Source organism: Diabrotica undecimpunctata, chromosome 4 (genome assembly GCF_040954645.1).
Source record: "Diabrotica undecimpunctata isolate CICGRU chromosome 4, icDiaUnde3, whole genome shotgun sequence".
NCBI classification, from domain to species: Eukaryota; Metazoa; Arthropoda; class Insecta; order Coleoptera; family Chrysomelidae; genus Diabrotica; species Diabrotica undecimpunctata.
In genome coordinates, this window is record NC_092806.1 from 80,147,457 (window position 1) to 80,170,446 (window position 22,990).

Sequence of the window (22,990 nt, forward strand, 5' to 3'; positions counted from 1 at the left end):
TCGTGACGTACGAAGGCTCGTTGGAACGGGGAGGAGGTAACGAATACAATAGCATAGAAAACATGGCGACGTAGTGCCAAAAGGATGCTATAACGTATTTTCGTTGCTGGCCTGACGACGTCCGAGCGCAACGCTTGTCGCTGGTGCGCGATCGGTATCTATTTTTTGGTGGGTCGTACGGGAGGTGCGCGAACCAGATGTGTGGTCGGTACCTTAATTTTTCACGCCATGCATCGGGAAAGATCCAGTAGATAAGAAGAAGGGCGCGGCTGGCCATTTGAATTAAGGAATTTAAATAAAACAACAACATAAACAATGTAATTTTTTTTTATTAAAAGAACTATCACCAAGAAGGAACACAGCAATCTTTATTCGTATATAGTTACAATTTTGCTTCTTCTTCTTAAAGTGCCTATCCGTTCCGGATGTTGGCGATAATCACGGCTATCTTTACTTTGTTTATTGCAGCGCGGAACAGTTCATTGGTAGTCATGTTATACCACTTTCGTAAATTTTGAAGCCAGGAAATGCGTCTTCTTCCCGGTCCTCTCTTACCATTTACCTTCCCTTGGAGAATCAGCTGGAGAAGGCCGTAACGTTCTTGATTTCTCATTACATGTCCTAGATATTCCAACTTTTTAGTTTTGACGGTCATGAGAATTTCACATTCTTTCCCCATTCTACGCAGGACCTCCACATTAGTAACTCTGTCAACCCAGGATATAAGTAAGATGCGCCTATAACACCACATTTCGAAAGCTTCGAGCCGATTCATAGAAGCAACAGTCAGTGTCCACGCTTCCATTCCGTAGAGCAGAACTGTGAATATATAGCAGTTCAATAGACGGCGATAGACAATTTTGCTTAACAAAGTTTTTAATTGTTTTAATAGACCGTCTTCAGGGCAGGGTATCCCAAAAAGTTCCCAACTGAACGTTCCAGCTGTTACAACTTTACGTGTGTATTCGCTGTACTTATAATAGGTATTGTTTTGAAAAAAATAAATAAACCCGTCCGTGTACCGGAATGCTGATGTTATTTTATCTGGTATTCTGGGGAAGAGATAATTTATTGGACCACGGTTTAAGACATCTCCAGCTTCATTAAATGCAATGTATGAATTATCATTGTACAATAAATATGTTTGACCGCTGTTTGTTTAAAATAAGGCATTTATTTGGGTTCTAGCAGGTATAGAAGGAAACATAAAACTTTTTTGAAGTTTTAAATTGGGAAAAGATGCAGCATAATACCGATTATTGCTTACAGTTATTAGGTATCCCTCGGAATTCTGAAAAACATGTGAAACTTGCGTATACCTTAACTCTTTAGGGAGATAATCGGTAATTAATTCAGGATGTTTTGGAAGACGCATCTCATTTAAGTTAAACTTCCATAAATATTTGTCAGACTCAACGTACATTCGATAATTTGGAAACTGTGGAGATGTAGCTAGAAACATGAAATCGGGATACTGAATAAGACATATGTTTTTTATTGCAGGTGTTTTCGGCAAATAGACCCTGTTTTTTAGTGCAGGTGTTTTCGTCACATAGCTCCTGGTTTGCGAAATTGTTGTTTGCGCTTGCGTAACTGGTGTTGTTGGTATCGAAGAGGGAGCTTCTGTTTGTCCATATAGCATGCTCATTGCCTTTTTATCATCATCACCAAAACTTGTCACATCTTGTTGTTACCAAGCATACATAATAGACGAATCACTATTACTATGTTCGAGGGAATGATCAATTTCATGCATTAGGACAGCCAAAAAATTGGCTTCACCATCAGGAGCTCTGCCATTTCCTACATACCACCGTTCATTAGCACCAAGATGAATTTCGGTACACCCACCGTTTGCGCTGGGATAGTATGCGTGGGCCAATACTTTTCCAGGACCATCGAAATTAAATGAACATTTAGAGGTTCCTTGACAACTTGCTCGAAAATTATGATTATTTGGCACCACAGTTATAGTAATATCCGGCTTATTATTATATAATATATAAGAAGGTATTATATTATATAAGAAGGTATTATTACTCGTTTAAACTTTAAATTAGATATTTTCTCCCATCTAGTGAAAGCTTCTGCAGCAAGATTTATATAACTAGGATTACTAATAGCTTGAGGAAAATACCAACTTAATTTCGTTTTATTCCCCTTCGAATGAATTGTATAGTTATTGTCGCCAACAGAATATCGAGCCATATTCATCATATTCATAGTATCATTATTTAATATTCCGGTCACCGGAAGATTGTATCTTTCTTGAAATTCAACTAAGGCCATATCTATACTAGAAATAGCATTACTTGATGTATTAAGATATCCGAAACGTTTAAGAAAATAACTAGCATACTTAAGAGTGCTATTCTCTGCACACACAGATACAGAGATCAACAATAAGACATGTAAACAGACAAGCATCTCGATTTATACTAATCTCAAATTTTTTGGAGTAGGGAGTAAATAGCGGATGTCGGGCGAAGGAGGAGCACCTGTCCCTAATTTGCATACACCTGCCCCTAATTTGCATACAGCTGCCCCTAATTTGCATACAGCTGCCCTTAATTTGCATACAGCTGTCCCTAATTTGCACCTGCCCTTAATTTGCATACACCTGTCCCTAATTTGCACCTGTCACTAATTTGCATACACCTGCCCCTAATTTGCACCTGTCCGTAATTTGCATACAGCTGCCCCTAATTTGCATACACCTGTCCCTAATTTGCATACAGCTGCCCCTAATTTGCATACACCTGCCCCTAATTTGCACCTGTCCGTAATTTACATACAGCTGCCCCTAATTTGCATACACCTGTCCCTAATTTGCATACAGCTGCCCCTAATTTGCATACAGCTGCCCCTAGTTTGCATACAGCTGTCCCTAATTTGCACCTGCCTTTAATTTGCATACACCTGTCCCTAATTTGCACCTGTCAATAATTTGCATACACCTGCTCCTAATTTGCACCTGTCCGTAATTTGCATACAGCTGTTCCTAATTTGAATGTGATGCCTAATTTACATACACCTGCCCTAATTTGCCCTACCAGGGGTCATGCTCCCTAATTTGCATAAGCCTGTCATCCTAAATATAACCTGGTGTTAAAAGTTAGCCAACTCAAAGTAAAACAATTCCAGTGGAATCAAGTTTCAAAATAATAAAACCAACTTATGATACGCTAATGACACTAGTTTATAAATATCCAGGATTACTAAATGATAAAGTCCATAAAGATATAAGACATAAGGTTTCAAGAAATCCACTCAAAAATTATTAATTTTTACTAGTAGTAAAACAGAGAAATATTATTTTTCACTATACTTAAAGCATCAAAAATAATACTCAAATAACCCAAGCCCCTGGAATTAATTTATAGATAAGCAGGAAAACATTCATATCCTTAAAGTCCATGTAGGCAGCTATTTTGTTATAAGGTTGGAACCACTTAAAAATTATACTAGATATATATTCATAAAATCATTTATTTATTTCTTAAATTTCAGGTAATTGCAACAAAGAAATGTTAATTTCTTTGTTGCAAGCTGTAAGAGCACATGTTAATTTTTATACATTTAATCATAAGGGTTTCAAATTACCTTTATTTCCAATTATTATTTTGTAGTGGTACAGAGACGGATATATAAAACTAAAGATACTGCCAAATACCGCGAAACCCATAGACGAATTAGAACTGAGATAAGAAAATCTAAAGAGAAATGGTTCTCGGAGAGATGCGAAGAAATCGAACAGTACGAAAAGGTATACGACTATCACAATATGCATAAGAAGATAAAGGAACTCACAACAAAGAAAAGCTACAATATTTTATCGAAAGGGCTATGCGATGATAATGGAAATCTACAACTAGACCCCGACAAAATAGTTAGAATCTGGGAAACTTATGTGGAACAACTGTTTAATGATGACCGTCCTAGTGGGTATATACTGAGCAATGATGATACTGGCCCTTCTATTCTAAAATCAGAAGTGGAGAATGCTATAAAGGGTCTTAAAAATAACAAAAGACCAGGCAACGATAACGTATACGGGGAAGTATTGAAAATGCTGTGCGAAACAAACAGTCAATTTCTAGACTCACTCGTCAGACTCTTTAACAATATTTATAATAGCGGGGAGTTTCCTGAAGACTGGCTAGAGTCAACTTTTGTTGCCATACCGAAAAAACCAAAAGCAAAGTCTTGTGATCAACATCGGATGATAAGTCTAAGTAACCACATTTCGAAGGCATACACAAAGGTTATTTACAACAGAATAAGCAAAAAATGCGAGGATAACATTGGAGATTCGCAGTTTGAGTTTCGGAATTCTCTTGGGACAAGAGAAGCACTTTTTAGTCTACAGGTACTTATCCAGCGCTGCAGAGATATGAACAAAGACGTGTACATATGCTTTATAGACTACGCAAAAGCATTCGATAACGTAAAGCACGAAAAGATAATTGAAATTCTCCATAAGATCGGAGTCGACTACAGAGACATTCGAACAATAGCGAGTCTCTATTGGGGCCAAACAGCTAAAGTGAAAGTAGGATCTACATTTACCAATAAAATTGAGATCAAGAAAGGGGTACGACAGGGCTGTATCTTGTCTCCTATTCTCTTTAATATATACTCAGAAGAAGTATTTAAGACAGCGCTGGAGGAAAGCACAGAAGGCATAAAGATAAACGGACAAATAATTAATAACATAAGGTATGCTGATGACACTGTGATTCTAGCAAGTAGCATGGAGGAACTGAGTTGCCTAATGAGTAAGATACAAAAAACAAGTGCACAATACGGACTCAGACTAAATATCACAAAAACCAAATGGATGTTAGTAAGCAAAACCCAACAACCACCACAGCAACTGATATTAGACGATGAAAGAATTGAACACGTGGATTCGTACATCTACTTGGGAACAACAGTTAACTCAAATTGGGATCAAGCGAAGGAAATACGTATAAGAGTAGAAAAGGCAAGAGCATCGTTCACTAGCATGAAACAAATTTTCACCTCTAAAAGCCTCACCCTATCTCTCAAAATTCGACTTCTGAAATGTTATGTATTCCCGGTTTTGTTATATGGAATGGAGGCGTGGACAATGACCGCAACATTGATGAAAAAAGTAGAGGCCTTCGAAATGTGGGCTTACCGACGTATATTACGTATATCCTGGACTGAACACGTGACCAACGAAGAGGTACTACGCCGGATAGGTAAAGAGAGAGAGGTAGGAATAAGTATAAAGAAAAGAAAGTTGGAATACTTGGGTCACGTTATGAGACACAATAAATATAGAGTACTACAACTGATCGTCCAAGGGAAAATAGATAGTAGAAGGGGTCCAGGGAGGAGAAGACACTCGTGGCTCAAAAACTTGCGGCAATGGTTCGGATTGTCATCTGCTGAACTATTCAGATCTGCCGCAAACAAAGTCAGAATGGCCATGTTGATTGCCAACGTTCGGAACGGACAAGGCACATGAAAAAGAAGACAGATGGAAACTTTGTAGTTTGCAATAATTGAAAGACAGTAACACAACTTTCAATTAGAAAAAGTTTTATAGAGGTACAGATGGATTAGATTCTACAGCTTGCAATAATTGAAAGACAGTGGCCTTTTATTTTCAATTAGTATTTTGTAGTTTTATATGGGTGCATGTGTGCATAAAATTGAAAGAGGGTGTTTGCAATGAACAGCTGAGTTTCAGAATAATGTTTCATTTAAAAGTTGGCAAATTGCCTTATGAATATTTTGTAGTTTTATACTGGTTATATGGGTACATATGGTTTGTGCAGATAAACTTTGCAGCCTGCAACCTTTTCTTTCAATTAATATTTTTTAGTTTTATATGGGTACATATGTAGCTGATTGAAAGAGGCCTGAAATTAACTTAATAAACTACTGGTAGCACTACACAGGTGAGGTTCTTCAAGATTTAATTAATGTGGGTAGCAGACATTGAAACACAAAGAAAATGATAACATTACCTTTGGTAAGAGGTAGGGACTCGGTTTGGCTCTAACATTTATTTCTCATTGGTTAAACCACTATATAGTTAAGCAATTCAGAGAGGGGTATAGGACTGTAAGAGGGATTAGGATCCTATAAAACCATTATAAAACCAATACTTGCTCCATTATATGATTATTATTTTTTAGTGACAAACCCAAACAGTTTAAAGTAGAGTAGGGGACACTCAAACCAGACAGACACACTACGCATGCGTCGACATAGATCCTGACACAGCGTCGGTAAGCATTGGATCTGCATTACCGGCCAACGTGTAACTTATCATGTTCCGAACCTTTTAGTCATGACCGAAACCATTTCAATTCTTTTAATTATATTTTACCTGTTTAATATTTTAATTTCTGTTAACTTAATTTTTTTAAATTAAAGAAAAACGACACGCGACACCACGAGCGATTAATGTTATGCGCTCAAAAGAGTATAATAATATAATCCGGTTAGCAGCTGTGTAGGAATTTAAAACATAGGTACTCCTCGTTTTTATTGCTGACAAATTAAGTGACTAAGTTGAATTATAACTAAGAGATAGAAAAAAAATAGCAGGTTAGGTTCTCGAAATAAATCAGTGCGGTAACAACTCATTTATATTTTTTTTAAATAAAAATTATCTATTATAAAAGAAAGTTATTAATTAGTACTAATAAACGAAAACCAGCAATTGTCGTATCATTGACCCGGCAATATTAATTTGATATATAATGGTAAACCACGGTACAGGATTTTAAATGGATAATTTAATAGGTGTATAACAAAATAGGTGGATAACTCTAGAATCAATAAAAATCCTTAACAGATGCCCAACAAATTCCATAGTCATGGTACAACACACAAGAAGAGAGATCGAATAAACATGAACCAACCAATTAGTCTTTTTATCACACCCATGTAAATTTTTTAACAAAGGTTATAACAAATTAAACTTATACCAACGACGAATTCTACAAAGGATAGAGTACAAATGATCATCACACATACTCGGAAAAATTCCACTCAAGTCGGCATTTTTAATAAAGCTTGCGATTTCATAGAACAATGGGCAATAGTAGTTCATGCATTAGATAATGGCAGAATAGCCCCTTCCTCCCGATATAAAAAGTTTTTAAAAAACAGAATGACGGTATTAGATTTTTGTTTTGATACAGTGCAGCAACAACCGCTAATACGTATTTCGACCTTCTTATGTCTCTTCAGAACGGTATAGTCACTGCTCTGAACCAAAACAAAAATCTCTCCCGTCCTAGACAATAGTTATTAAAATAACTATATACGGACGTAACTACGCCATCTAAAAACAAAAAGAGAAATCAAAAGATTTCTACTTAGCGAAACCGAATTCAAATCTTAACCACTGTGTTTCCTAAAATTTGCAAAACAAACAGCTGGATAAATTACTCGTAGTTATGGCGTATATAGTTATTTTAATAACTATTGTCTAGGACGGGAGAGATTTTTGTTTTGGTTCAGAGCAGTGACTATACCATTCTGAAGAGACCTAAGAAGGTCGAAATACGTATCAGCGGTTGTTGCTGCACTGTATCAAAACAAAAATCTAATACCGTCATTCTGTTTTGTCATTTACTTCGTTGGAAGTACCAGAAACTGAATTCACTACGAATTTTGACTAGGATGAACGGCTTGTGGAATGCAATTTTAGATTCCCTTGCCGAGTAATTTATCCAGCTGTTTGTTTCGCAAATTTTAGGAAACACAGTGGTTAAGATTTGAATTCGGTTTCGCTAAGTAGAAATCGTTTGATTTCTCTTTTTGTTTTTAAAAAACATTTACAGGAAAGCAACATTTAAAAGTTAAAATAAGTGAAAAAATTAATATTGCAATTTAATGAGGAGTCAGACAAGGAGACACGATATGGTCCAAGTTATTTACAATTGATTGATTTAAAGGATATTTAAAAAAAAACAACTGGAATGGAAACAAAAAGATACTTAACGCTATCACTTGCGACTTGCAGATGACATTGTACTAATTAGCACTTGTGTACAGGTGATACAAAAAATGTTAACAGGCTTAAGCATTGAGGATAGTAGGACTAACATAGTGAGAAAATTGAGGTAATGTTAGCTGAGGAAGTAGACTCTTAACGATAGGAGGATTGAACAATATGTACGGGGTATAAAATAAAAAAGAAAATCAGTAGTAGATAAACTCAGCTTTATTATAAAAGATCCACTTAATTTAAAAAGAGAAAAGTTTTTGATACATGTATCCTTCCTGTCACGACTTGGAAACCATTATACTTAGTAACCATCCTCTCAAAACACTTAGAACAACTTAACGAGCTATTGAGAGACTTATGATAAAATGTAAGCTTAAGAGATCATATGAGAAACGAAGATATAAGAACAAAACAGATTAAAGCTACCGCAAAATCTAAATGACATGTGGTAAGTATTGTGAATCGCTAAAAACCTCCTTTCTGTCCTCTTTCTAATAAGAAGAAGAGAACTGACAGAAGATAGTTAGGATTTAATGTTAAGATATGTAATTTGAATTTGTACTTTTTAGTAATCTAATATAATCGGAGGAAATAAAGGTTAAATATGAAAGTAGTTTATTTTATTAATTAGCCAGATTGATGATTAAAGAAAACAAAAGGTTATGGCCCAGTTCACGGATGAAAAATAATAAAAAAAGTTTTGAATAAAATCCTTTATAAAAAGGTATATAAAAAACCCAGTTGGGCTATGTTGAATTGACAAAACGTTTTCGGAATAAGTATTCCTTCATTTAATAATTTTTAAAGGGTTTTTACCCACATATTTAGTGGCTACATCTATGTATTAAATAGTAAGTATTAACCACATATTACATTAACCTTAGTCAAAACTTAAATTATTTCATGTTCTTTTTAATGAAGTGGTTAAATACTATTTTAGGACACTGATGATGGAATACTTATTCCGAAAACGTTTTGTTAATTCAACATAGCCCAACTGGGTTTTTTATATACCTTTTTATAAAGGATTTTATTCAAAATTTTTTTAATATATGGTATACAGCCAAATACAGGAACTTTGTTTCCTTGTGGAAAAATAATAAGGTATCAAAAAGCGAATATAGGTTAAATACACATGTACACGATGGAACAAAGAAAAATGTATAATCAAAGAATATAGACGGTTATATATATATATATATATATATATATATATATATATATATATATATATATATAAATATATATATATATATATATATATATATATATATATATATATATATATAAATATATATATATATATATATATATATATATATATATATATATATATATATATATAAGCGTCTATATTCTTTGGTATAATATTGAGGCCCTAACAGGTGAAAATTACTTATCATGGTAGTTTCGGATGGAAATAATATTGGCAGAAAATGATGTATTAGAGTGTGTAAAAGGCGAAACAATCACAACAGGTTTAAGCGAGAACGAAATTTCAAATCAGAAAATTCCAAAAAATGAACAATAAAGCCAAATCAATAATTGTTCAATGTGTTTGCGATACACAATTAGAGATATTGCGGGACAAAGAACAGGCGTACCATATGTGAAAAAGTTTAGAAGCAAAATATGAGAAAAAGGGTCTACCAGGACAGGACAACTGTTCCTAAAAAGAAAGTTGCTGTCCATGAAATTGAAAGAGGGTGAGTCATTGGAACGATTTATTGGTGAATTTGAGGAAATCATGAGACAGTTAAGAGCCACTGGGGTAAAAATTGAAGATCAAGATATAATATGTAATTTGCTGTTAACTTTGACAAAATCCTATGAAACAGTGGTAAAAGTTATCGAAAATTTAGCGTCTGGTGTATTATCATATGAAGAGGTAAAGAAAAGGTTATTGAGTGAAGAAGAAAAAAGATGTACAAGAGCAAGTCGAGTAGTTGGTGCTGAACAAGTTGCTTTCAATGTTGACACATCTTGTTATAGGTGTGGAAAAAGAGGCCATTATAAAAGAGAATGTCGAGCAAGAGTATTTTAGAGGAAATGGGTCAAATAGAGGTAACAATTACAGATCAAATTTTCAGAGTCAAAGAGGTTTTCAGGATGATTCAGATTGATTTGATAAATAAAAATGGTACCTGGGACATAGTCGGTAAAAAAACCGTTGGAAAGAATATTTTGGATACGAAATGGGTATATCTTTTTAAACCTTTTGAAGAGAGTAAATTTGATAAATATAAGGCTCGATTAGTAGTTCGAGGATTTGCACAAGAGAAGGGAACAGATTATGAAGAAATTTATTCTCCAGTAGCGAAAATGACCACCATTAGAACGATCTTAGCTATTGGAAATCAATTTTCATTTTATTTCAGACAACTAGATGTTATGTCAGCACTCTTGAATGGAACTTTGGAAGAAGAAGTCTATATATATTCGCCAGAGGGAGTAGAATGTAAAAATGAAGTATATAGGTTGAATAAAACATTGTATGGGTTAAAACAATCATCAAAATGTTAGAACTAGGAAATTAACACTTATTTACTTGAAATTGGATTTATAAGGTCCGAGAATGATTTTTGTTTATATATTACAAGTAATGATAATTTTGCAACATATCATTTAATTTATGTAGATGATATAATAGTTTGTGGTCCTGATAATGATTTTATAAACTATATTGTAAAGCAGTTAATGAAAAAGTTTGAATTGAAGGATAAGGGTAAACTTGAATATTTTCTTGGTTTAGAAATAAACTATGATAGAGACAAAGGTATTTTACATATTAGTCAGACAAGATATATTAAACAGATCTTAAGAAAGTTTGGTATGGATTCTTGCAATCCTGCTTCAATTGAATTCCTGATCCAAAATTGAATTTGACATGCAGTGATAATAATAATTCAAATAAACCTGTGAGACAATTAATAATGTATCTTATGTTAGGTAGTCGACTTGACATATGTTTCGCTCTTAATTATTTCTCTTGATACCAAGACAAGGCATCGGATGAAATATGGACTCATTTAAAAAGGTAATAGTTGGTTAGTCAATGGTAAGTTTTGTAGATTCTGATTGGGGAAGTGACTGAATTGATCGAAAATCAGTTACTGGTTATGTAATAAAGTTATTTGGAAATGTAGTATCATGGGTAACAAGAAAACAAAACTGTATAACTTTATTAACAACAGAAATTGAACTAGTAGCTTTATGTGCTTGTGTTACAGAAAATTTATTTATGAGAAAATTATTAATTGATTTAAATATTGAAGTAAAACAAATAACAATTTTTGAAGATAACCAAGGGTGTTTAGCACTTGTGAAAAATCAGGGAAATAACAAGAGAGTGAAGCATATGGATTTAAAGTATCGATTTGTTATTGAGTGTGTAGAGAAGGGAATTTTAGATTTAAGGTATATTAGTTCTAAAGAGCAACAAGCTGATGGGCTTACAAAAGGCCTACTCGTAATGAGTTTCTCTACATTTAAGAATTTTCTATGCTTGAAAGGTTTTTAACGAGGGAGGGTATTGTGAATCGCTAAAAACCTCCTTTCTGTCCTCTTTCTAATAAGAAGAGAACTGACAGAAGATAGATAGGATTTAATGTTAAGAGATGGTATTTGAATTTGTACTTTTTAGTAATAATATAATCGGAGGAAATAAAGGTTAAATATGAAAGTAGTTTATTTTATTAATTAGCCAGATTGATGATTAAAGAAAACAAAAATATAGGGGAAATAGCACAGAAACAATAGGAAGACCACGAAGATGGATCAAAAATATTAAAGAAAAGAGAGAGGAAGAAACCGGATAACTCAAGAATATGGAAAACATCAAACATTTGATTTACGAATAAAAACATTAGTGATAATTGACTGCCGATTTACATAATAATGGATCAAAATACTTTGTTTTTAGAAATTTAAGGCGTAGAGCTGGAAAGGCTTGAAATAAAAAAACATAAAAAATGTGTTTTATTTAAAAAGTAATTAACATACAATCTTCTAATATATAAAATTTCCCTGTCATAATGTTAGTTACTGTACTCCTCCGAAACGGCTTTACCGATCTTTACCAAATTTTATATGCGCATTCAATAGGTCTGAGAATCGGCTACTATCTATTTTTCATACCCCTAAGTGATAAGGGTTGTTCACCCTTAATTTTTTTTTTAATTTTTCGACGAAATTTTTTATTTTTGTTTTTTTATAATGTTGCATTAAAAAATACATACAACCCTAAACTTTTACTTTTTTATCATCAACCCCTATTTTTTATGGTTATTTTAATAATTTAATCATTTTTCATCTCGCTCGATAACTGATCAATTATAGTGTTTTTAACTGTACTTCGATAAAAAATCTACAATGTTTTTTAAGAAAATAAACATTTATTTTTATTATTAAAGTTTAATCCTGATATATGCTTAGTGTTACCAATCTTAGATTCTTCAAATTTGCTGCACCTTTACTGGTGAGTGAAATGCCACACTATACCATAAACTAAAGCCGGTCTCCTGTTTCACTCACACAAGACTTCTCTCACTCCCTACACAGTTTTCGGCCATCCATGATTATTATTTATGCATCAAGTGTAGTAGTAACGTTCACAATTATCAATTTTCTATTTCTGTGTAACTTATAATAACTATTAATTATTACTATTTTATTCATGATAATAAAATTATTAATTTTAAGTGTATTTGGCACGATTAGATCAGTTAATGAAGTTTTATTTAAACAAGTGATTTACATAACCTTAAAAGTACTCAACACGTGTCACGAGCTCCAACCAACAACGACTTTTGTGTTGTAAGTATACTTTTTTTATATAATTATTTGAATTTTTTATTGTTGTTATTATTGTAACTATTGTTTCAAATTTTTTTTCATAAAACTAATATTTTCGCTATAATCCTGGCCGTAATTATAATTATAACGTTTTCCATCATTAAGTAATTTCATTAATTCTATTTATGTGTTTTGTACAGTGAGCAATGCCAAGAAAACGTAAAGGGGCTGATTTGAGCCGTAATACAAGTAGGTCCAGAAGTATGAGAGATAAAAGATCCCAAAGAATCGAAGAACAAGTCCAGCAACAAAATGCTGATGCACGTGTGAGCATTCAGCAATTGCGTCAAGAACAATTAGAAGATACACGAGCTGAGCACAATGAAGTTATACGTTTAGAACAACGACAATCACGCCGTTTTACGGTTAATAGACGCAGAACATATGACCAACAACGCCAACAGGTACATCGTGCATTTACATCTGATTCATTTTTGCGTCTAGCATTCCAGTACGAGCCCGATATTGAATATTATGCTCATTCAAAAGTGGTAATTGGTGCTATGGATAAGGAATGTCCGCATGGTCATGCTCTCAAATTCAAAAATGAGCCACCTGGGATGTGTTGCGCGCCAGGAAAAGTGCAACTACCTGAAATTGAAACACCACCTGAACCATTGAATGGTTTACTTATCGGCACGGATCCAGATTCTAACGTATTCCTGAAGTCAATTCGAACATTCAATTCCTGCTTTCAAATGACATCGTTTGGAGCAACAGAAATAGTTCGAAATACTAATGCTAATGGTCAACAATACAATTATACATTCAAAATCAGAGGCAAAGTTTATCATAAAATGGGCTCATTGCTGCCAATGCCAAACGAACCACATAAATTTTTACAAATTTACTTTATGGGAGGCGATATTGTGACTATAATAACCTTGATTCATTTTTTGCCAGGCGCATCGTCAGCGACTTGGACGCTCTATTGAACGAGTACAATGAATTGTTGAAAATATTCAAATCACACATGCACAAATTACAAAGCGATAATCATGCTATTGTCATTAACCCTGATAAAACACCAGCTGGAGAACATATACGTAGATTCAATGCACCTGTCGTTGAAGACGTTGCTGGAATCATGGTTGGCGATCGTACAGGTACACGAGAAATTGTGATTCGTAGAAGAAATAATAATCTTCAGTTCATTGCTGATACACATCGTTTATATGATGCTCTCCAATATCCGCTAATATTCTGGAAGGGGCAAGACGGATATTGCATAAACATAAAACAACGAGATCCCGTGTCAGGTACTTCATTTATCATTAACCATTTAACAAAACAATTAAATTATTGAACGGAATTAATTTAAATTAATAATCATAAATATATTATTACAGGAGCTAAAACAAACAAGAACGTTAGCTCGAAAGATTATTATGCGTACCGATTAATGATTCGGCGCGGCCTGGACAACGTCATTCTACGATGTCTTGAGCTTTGTCAACAATTCATTGTCGACATGTACGCGAAGATAGAGGGCGAACGACTACTATACTTACGATATAATCAACTCAAGCTGCGTGCGGAAGAGTACATTCACTTACGAGACGCTATTAACAACAACGCCGATGTCGCCGAAATTGGTAACTCAGTCATTTTACCATCATCGTATATAGGCAGTCCACGTCATATACAAGAATATATACAGGATGCTATGGCTTACGTGCGCGAATATGGACGACCGTGTTTATTTATCACGTTCACATGTAATCCAAAATGGCCAGAGATTACATCTTTGCTATTGCCTGGTCAAAATACAATACATCGTCATGACATTACAGCACGTATATTCAGACAAAAGTTGAAGTCTCTAATAAGTTACATTACTGAATTACATGTATTTGGTTCCAAACGTTGCTGGCTGTATTCAGTTGAATGGCAAAAGAGGGGATTACCTCATGCGCACATTTTGGTTTGGTTAATCGACAAAATCCGTCCTGAAGAAATCGATAGTATCATTTCTGCGGAAATTCCAGATCCGTCTACTGACCAAGTGCTGTTTGATATTGTTACAGCAAACATGATCCATGGTCCATGTGGTACTCTACATCTTTCGTCGTCTTGCATGGCAGATGGAAAATGTACTAAAAATTTCCCTAAAGATTTCAGTAATGATACGATAACAAATACCGACGGATATCCAATATATCGTCGAAGAAGTCCCGATAATGGCGGATACTCATTTATTAAAAATATCAGCAACACAGACATTGATATTGACAATCGTTGGGTGGTGCCGTATTCACCTCTGCTAAGCAAGACATACAATGATCATATTAATGTTGAGTTTTGCAGTTCTGTGAAGAGCATCAAATATATTTGCAAGTATGTCTATAAAGGCAGTGATATGGCTGTGTTTAGAGTAGAAAATACTAATGTAAATGCTCCTCCAATGAATAAAAACGATGAAATTACGCTCTACCAAATTGGACGGTACATCAGCTCCAATGAAGCTGCTTGGCGTATCTTCGGTTTTCCAATTCATGAACGGGATCCAGTAGTTGTTCATTTAGCCGTTCATCTTGAAAACGGTCAGCGTGTATTTTTCACGAACGAGACAGTGATTGATCGTGCTACAAATCCACCTAAAACTACACTCACAGCATTGTTTGAATTGTGTAATAGTATGGATGATTTTGGATGATATGAAAGCAAGGCTCACCAGTTGATGCATGTCTCAATTTATTTAAATCGAACGTTTGGGGCGATTATTTACAGTTAATCCTAGACACACTGAGTGCTTTTATCTTCGACTGTTGTTGGTTAATGTTACTGGCCCATTATCATTTCAAGATATACGTAAAGTGAATGGGCAACAGTATCCAACGTATAAAGACGCATGCCTTGCACTCGGCTTGCTGGAAGATGATAACCAGTGGGAGTGTATGCTTGCTGAAGCTGCATTGAACTGTACAGCAGTACAAATTCGTCTACTATTCGCTATAGTGTTGACTACATGTTTCCCAGCTCGAGCACAGATATTGTGGGATAATCACAAAGATTCAATGGCTGATGATATATTGCATCAACATCGTACACGGTGCAACGATGTAACGATAACACTCAGCGACGCTATGTACAATGAAGCATTTATTGCTATTGAGGATCTCTGCATTGTCATTACCAACTTATCACTCACTCATTTCGGTATGAATTCGCCAAATCGAACTGCATCTGATTTAATTAACACTGAAATGAATCGTGAACTGCAGTACAACACTGTAGAAATGGCAGCGATTGTTACTCGCAATATCCCACTAATGAATGACGAACAAAGAACCATTTATGACCGCATTTTGCTCGCAGTTTCAGCAGGACAAGGTTGGTTCTTCTTTTTGGATGCACCGGGTGGAACTGGCAAAACATTCCTTATTTCACTAATTCTTGCTGAAATACGATCAAATAATATCATCGCATTGGCCGTTGCATCATCGGGCATTGCGGCAACTTTATTGGATGGAGGCAGAACGGCTCATTCAGTATTTAAGCTGCCACTAAATATTCAAAATAACCCTGACGCAGTGTGTAACATTAAAAAACAATCGTCCATGGCTACCGTGCTAAAACAGTGTAAAATTATCATCTGGGATGAACGTACTATGGCACACAAACATTCAATTGAGGCGTTAAACAGGACATTGAAAGATATTAAGAACAACGACAAACTATTTGGCGGCACTCTGTTGGTGCTTTCAGGTGATTTTAGACAAACACTTCCCGTCATTCCACGTTCAACATACGCTGATGAGATCAACGCTTGCTTAGAATCATCTCCATTGTGGCGTAATGTTGAAAAAGTACAGCTGAAAGTAAATAAGCGCGTTCAAATGCTTCAAGATCCATCCGCTGAAACATTCTCAAAACAACTCTTAGATATCGGTGATGGAAAAGTTGCTACAGATAAAACTGAATACGTAAAATTACCGACCGATTTCTGCACAATCGTTGATTCGCAAGATACGCTTATTGAACAAATATTTCCTGATGTACACACACAGTACATAAATCATGAGTGGCTTGCAGAAAGAGCTATTTTAGCAGCAAAAAATGCAGACGTCAACAATTTAAATTTGAAGATACAACAGTTGTTGCCAGGGAAGTTGGTATCATACAAATCTATTGATACTGTTTGCGATACCAGCGAAGCTGTCAATTTTCCCACAGAATTTTTGAACTCACTGGATTTGCCAGGCATGCCACTGCATAATTTACAATTGAAAGCTGGATCTCCAATTATCTTGCTTCATAATTTAAACCCGCTACTGCTGTGCAACGGTACGCGATTAGTCATTCGAAAATTGATGAAAAACGTTATCGAAGCCAGCATTTAAAATGGCAAGTTCAAAGGTGAAAATATATTAATACCACGGATTCCTATCATACCTACAGATGTGCCAATTCAATTCAAACGAATTCAGTTTCCGATTAGATTGGCATTTGCAATGACAATCAACAAATCCCAAGGCCAAACGATGTCTATTTGTGGCTTAGATTTGAGTACACCATGTTTTTCACACGGACAATTGTACGTAGCATGCTCTTGAGATCCAGTTTGTGCTCGCTAAAGATGGGCTAACAAAAAATATTGTCCACGCTATAGCATTAAGAAATTAATTTTGTTTGTTAGGGTTACTATCGTAATTAATATGTGATATGTAATTTTAAGTAATAAACTATGATAACTTGAAAATAATATTGTTTGGTGTTTGTTATTTTTATATTCCCTTATCGTTCATAGCGCTCCTCGCCCATTTCACGCATATACCACATACTTACACACTTATAATAAGTAAGGAACTTTTTGTCTACACTAGAATTTATCTAGAAACTAGAAATAATTTATAAGGCAAAACAGCGTTTGCCGGGTCAGCTAGTTTTATTATAATATTATGTGATAGGTTGTCAGCATAGTCTGTATACGGTCTATCAAGCCATACATTATTCAACTTTTTTGGTTGATAGATATCCATTCAATAGTGACAAGTAACCTAAAATCATTACAATAGCAATTAAAATTGATTTTGCACTTTTAATTTTAGAAATTATACAACAGTTACATGTTTAGATAAAGATATAGTTCCTTAGAGAAGAATCATCTATGTCCAGAGGTTCTCAACCACTGGTGGTATATATCATTATTTTGCGTTGGTACGCAAAAACAGCTAAAATCAAATCCACATAAAATAACAAAAAATAATAATATTTTACGTTATAAGTTTAGTAGGTGAGTCTAAAATTAACACACGAGGGCATTGTTAAAATACTGTTTTATTTAAGTTAGGTAGTACCACAACTAATAAAAAAAAAAGAGTACATTACTCAAAAAGGTTGAGAACCACTGATCTATGTGATTTTACATAATTATATAATATGAAAAATTTTATAGGCAACTTACATTCTACCAGCTTTTGTGTGCTGGGCTATTAGACACATCAATCGTCTCTATATTTGTTTACGGCTTGGCTATACTCAAAAAAATCAATCTATGTTGGCTACATGTAGTGTCTGTAAAGATAAGGTTTAAATATTAAGTGTTTCTGTCTTATAATAAACTGTACTCTGGTTGATAAATTTAATTGTTACGTTCAGTAGTGGTTCCTAGCTATTGAAGTATAGCTATAACAACAAAATGTAAGGGCTCGGACTTTTAATCAATTTGGTTCAAGCAAAATTCATTTGTTATAGTTCTTTTCTCACTTTATGTAAGCTTTTCCATAAAATTGTAAAATTTTCAGAAACAATAATGTATATTTCTAAAATAACTAAATTTTGCTTTTAACAGTAGTCGCCACGAGAAGGCATGATTCAGTGACTACCGGGAAGGGGTAATATTAGTATGGGACAAACCATGGACGTATAAATTTATACGTCCATGGGACAAACAGTTAGTATGGAGGTGAAGGTATGCTTATCTGTTATCCGATACATATTTTAGTATGTAAAAAATCAGTATTAAAATATTACAAAAATAAAGGGGTCAGTATAAGCATCTTTTATGATCTATTGAACATGTTTTATTAGTTTTTGGATTATTTAGTATACATTTTAGGTTCCAAAAGTAAATAATTTGAGTGGTTCAGAAAAGATTCTTTTTGTGGCTTATCTGACCATCTTTTTTTTTTTTTTAATTGGGTATACAAAAATAAGGGTTCAGTAAGCATCTTTTTATGACCTGTTGAACATCTTTTATTAGTTTTTGGATTATTTAGTATACATTTTCGGTTTCAAAAAATAAAGTAATTTGAGTGGTCCATACATCTTTTTATGGCTTGTCCTGACCATCTTTTTAAATTATACAAAATATGGGTCAGTAAGCATCTTTTTATGGTCTGCTGAACATCTTTTATTAGATTATATTAGTATACCTTTTAGGATTCAAATGTAAATAATTGGAGTGGTTCATACAGACATCTTTTTATGGCTTATCTTGACCATCTTTTTTTTTTAATTATACAAAATATAGGGTCAGTAAACATCTTTTTATGATCTGTTAAACATCTTTTATGAGATTTTCGATTTTTTAGTATACATTTTAGGTTCCAAAAATAAATAACTTGAGTGGCCCATAACAGATTATTTTGATAAGGAAAATAAAGTAATTTAATCTGAAAAATAAAAAATAATAATACGTTAATACCATAATTACTAGCACTCTATATAAAAATATTGTAAATTAAAAAAAAACAATATTAAATTTTGAGATTTTTGTAACCGTAAGCTACCGATGTATAATCTTCGAAAAATTTTCTCTTGGTAGAGTTAGGTTTATATACTGTTTCAAATGTTTTTGTAATGGCACAGTGATCTTGCGTTCTTTGTATCTGTTTAGTGACTATACAGGGTGGTCCTTAAGTAATTGTACAAAAAGAAACCGTAGATTCTACACTTTAAAATATTACGATTTAAGCCAAATTGCTTTAATAAAATGTTGATATTAAGAAAGATACAGGGTGTTAAAGTGGAAATTTAAAATTTTAATTTTCGCTATAACTTTTATGTTTGTGAACATTTATGTATCAAAATTCATAACTGGGTACTATTGAACATTATAAATTATAATTTGATGCATGCTTTAATGTAGCTGATAGAGGGCGCTACATATGCCACATATGTGGCATACATTTGCACTTAACTTTTTTTCTCTTTAAGTTACCGGTGTTTGTGATATAAAATATTAAAGATACATTATTTTAACAAAAAAAAGGTATACTTGTTAATAACTTCAAAACTCAACAGTTTTCGAGATAATCGCATTTTACAAATCAACTACATAATTCAGATTTAACGCAATTACTCCAAGCAACGAAAGAAAATTAGACAAAAACATCAATACTTCTAAATTTTTGTATAAAATGCCTTTAATAAAGTTAATAGTTAACGAAATATTAAGTAAAATAAATATATTAGCAGGATAGAATAGTAGGATTTGACAAAATAACAGAATAATTGGATTTTACATAAAACATTTTACGTTTTGTATCAAATTAAAGTCATAACCAAAATATTTGATTTATAAACCAAATTAAGAAATAGTTAAACTAAATAACATTAAACTTTTGTCAAAGTAAGTGTTCGATATGTTCACCATTTTCTTTAATTCATTTGTCAATACATTCCATAAAAGATCGTCTTATATCAAACAGCATTATTGGTTCTAAAGAAACCGCTGCAGTATTTATAATAAGTATTATAAGTATAATACGAGTAATAAGTATTCTTTTGGGATTTTTATGCATTAAGTAATTATATTAATATCTCACCACATGACCAAGGAATATGACTACCACGAACAATCTAACGTTCAGGAAAGTTGTATTTAAGTATATTCTCACTGCCCTCTCTCTATAATGTGGTGGTGTACCATCTTGCATAAACCACATATTTCGCCTTAAGTTTGATGACAATTCTTCCAATAAACTATTAACTTTATTGAAGGCATTTTATACCAAAATTCAGAAGTGTTGATGTTTTTGTCTAATTTTCTTTCGTTGCCTGGAGTAATGTCGTTAAATCTGAATTATGTAGTTGATTTGTAAAATGCGATTATCTCGAAAAATACTGAGTTTTGAAGTTATTAACAAGTATACCTTTTTTTTTGTAAAATAATGTATCTTTAATATTTTTTATCACAAACACCGGTAACTTAAAAAGCAAAAAAGTTAAGTGCAAATGTATGCCACATATGTGGCATATGTGGCGCCCTCTATCAGCTACAGTAAAGTACGCATCAGATTATAATTTCTGATGATCAATAGTACCCAGTTATGAATTTTTATACATAAATGTTCACAAACATGAAAGTTATAGTGAAAATTAAAATTTTTAATTTCCACTTTAACACCCTGTATCTTTCTTAATATCAACATTTTATTAAAGCAATTTGACTTAAATCGCAATATTTTAAAGTGCAGAATCTATGGTTTCTTTTTGTACAATTACTTAAGGACCACTCTCCCAAACAGCACAGTACGTTTAGAGTACGTACAATTTTGGTACTGTACGTACATGATGTAAAATGTACGTTTTAAGTACGTACACTGCGGTACATACCAGTACGTACAGAAGAGTACGTACTATTACGTCTTAAGTATGTACCATGAGAAAGAAGAGCTAAACATATTTATTATGTTAGGTTATGTTAACCTAACCTAATTTCTTTGGTTAAGAATTTTCCACCTCGAGTACAGTTTTGATGTGATAATTCATTGCAAGACAGTTTCATTTAGATTTTTTTTACTTATTTTTGGTGTTGGTGCTTATAGTGTCGTTTCCTGTTATCTTATTCAGTCGAGTGTTTTTTAACTTATATAGTCATACTGAAAAATGTATTTTGTGGGTGAGGAAGTATATTTAAAACAAAACCATTTGGTAAACTTTAATATTTATAAGTTTTGCTTGTTTTTGTACTTCAAATATGAATAATAAAGATATATTCACCTATATTTACTTTTATTTGCATAAATCATCATAAGTGTGTATAGTATGTACTGTACATAATATGTATATATAGTATTGTTACGTAAAAATATGAGTCATATTAAAAACCTGTAAACATGTTGTTTATTCACTAATATGTTGTAGATTCTACGAGACCCTTCGATCAGCTGGCAGAAATCTACCTGAAACGGTCGCTTCGAAGTTTCCAGAAACCGGTCGAATGATGACCCGGCCGATTTACTTTCTAGTATAATCAGAGGGATTCGCCTGAACTCTCGAATAGCTGAATTTTCATATATAATAACGGAGCTTTTATTGAAAGAAGTCAGTCAAAAGAAGATATCGCAATCGGTTATTTTAAATGTGACGCTCGGATATATAAATTATGGTAAGATAAATTAATATAAATAAAATTTAAAAAAATTAAATTCGTGTTATAAATATTGAACCTTTAGTAAATTAAGATAAGAACAATAAATTAGAATTAATAAAGACATAACAGTGGTGTCAGAAGTGGGATAAGTGGAAATTGTGGAAATGGCTACGATTTATGAGCTCACAGTTACGGATTTAAGAAGGCGTCTTGAAGATAGGGAATTAGCTTCTACCGGGAAAAAGGCTGATTTAGTCCAACGTCTAAAGAACGCTTTAAAAGAAGAAGGTTTGGATCCGGAAACTTATATATTTGAAGACAAACATGTTGCTGTTATCTCGTCGATTTCGAAAGTTTCTTCTGATGTAGCCAAAGTTTCTGGTGATGTGGCCAAAGTTTCTGGTGACATTGCATCATTAGAAAACAAAGTTTCCGGCGATATCGCTTCTTTAGAAAACAAAGTTTCTAACGAGATTTCTTCTCTGGAAAGCAAAGTTTCTGCTAACATCTCTAAAGTCACTTCTGAGATGTCGGCCCTCGACAATAGAATGTCTTCGTTAAAAAACCAAGTTGCTGCCGATATGTTGGCCTTCGAAGAAAAGATATGGAAAGAGATGGAAAAGAAGCTGGAGGAAACAGGGACAGCAGAGAGAGGAAACAATCCAATTAGAGTAGAGACAAAAGAAGACGAGACGAAATGTAAGTTGGAAACACGGCCGAAATTTGAAGGAAGTGGAGGTTTTGTTCATGTAAAAGTCCCAACTTTCGACGGAAAATCGTCATGGAACAACTACATCAAACCGTTCGAATCAGCT

At 33.6% G+C, this 22,990-nt stretch overlaps 1 protein-coding gene across 2 annotated transcripts in view; it reads left to right on the top strand.

Annotated features, from left to right (window-relative positions):
• The window catches only part of CLS (cardiolipin synthase), a 332,416-nt gene that overhangs the window by 216,638 nt on the left and 92,788 nt on the right, over nt 1-22,990 (top strand). The window contains exon 5 of one of the 2 annotated variants that reach the window (XM_072529831.1): nt 21,947-21,964. The exons of the other annotated variant lie outside the window; for it this stretch is intronic. Coding sequence (XP_072385932.1) covers nt 21,947 — 1 coding nt within the window. The 3' untranslated portion in view covers nt 21,948-21,964. Of the gene's footprint in view, nt 1-21,946; nt 21,965-22,990 lie in introns of those variants that run through there. 2 annotated transcript variants of the gene reach the window in all.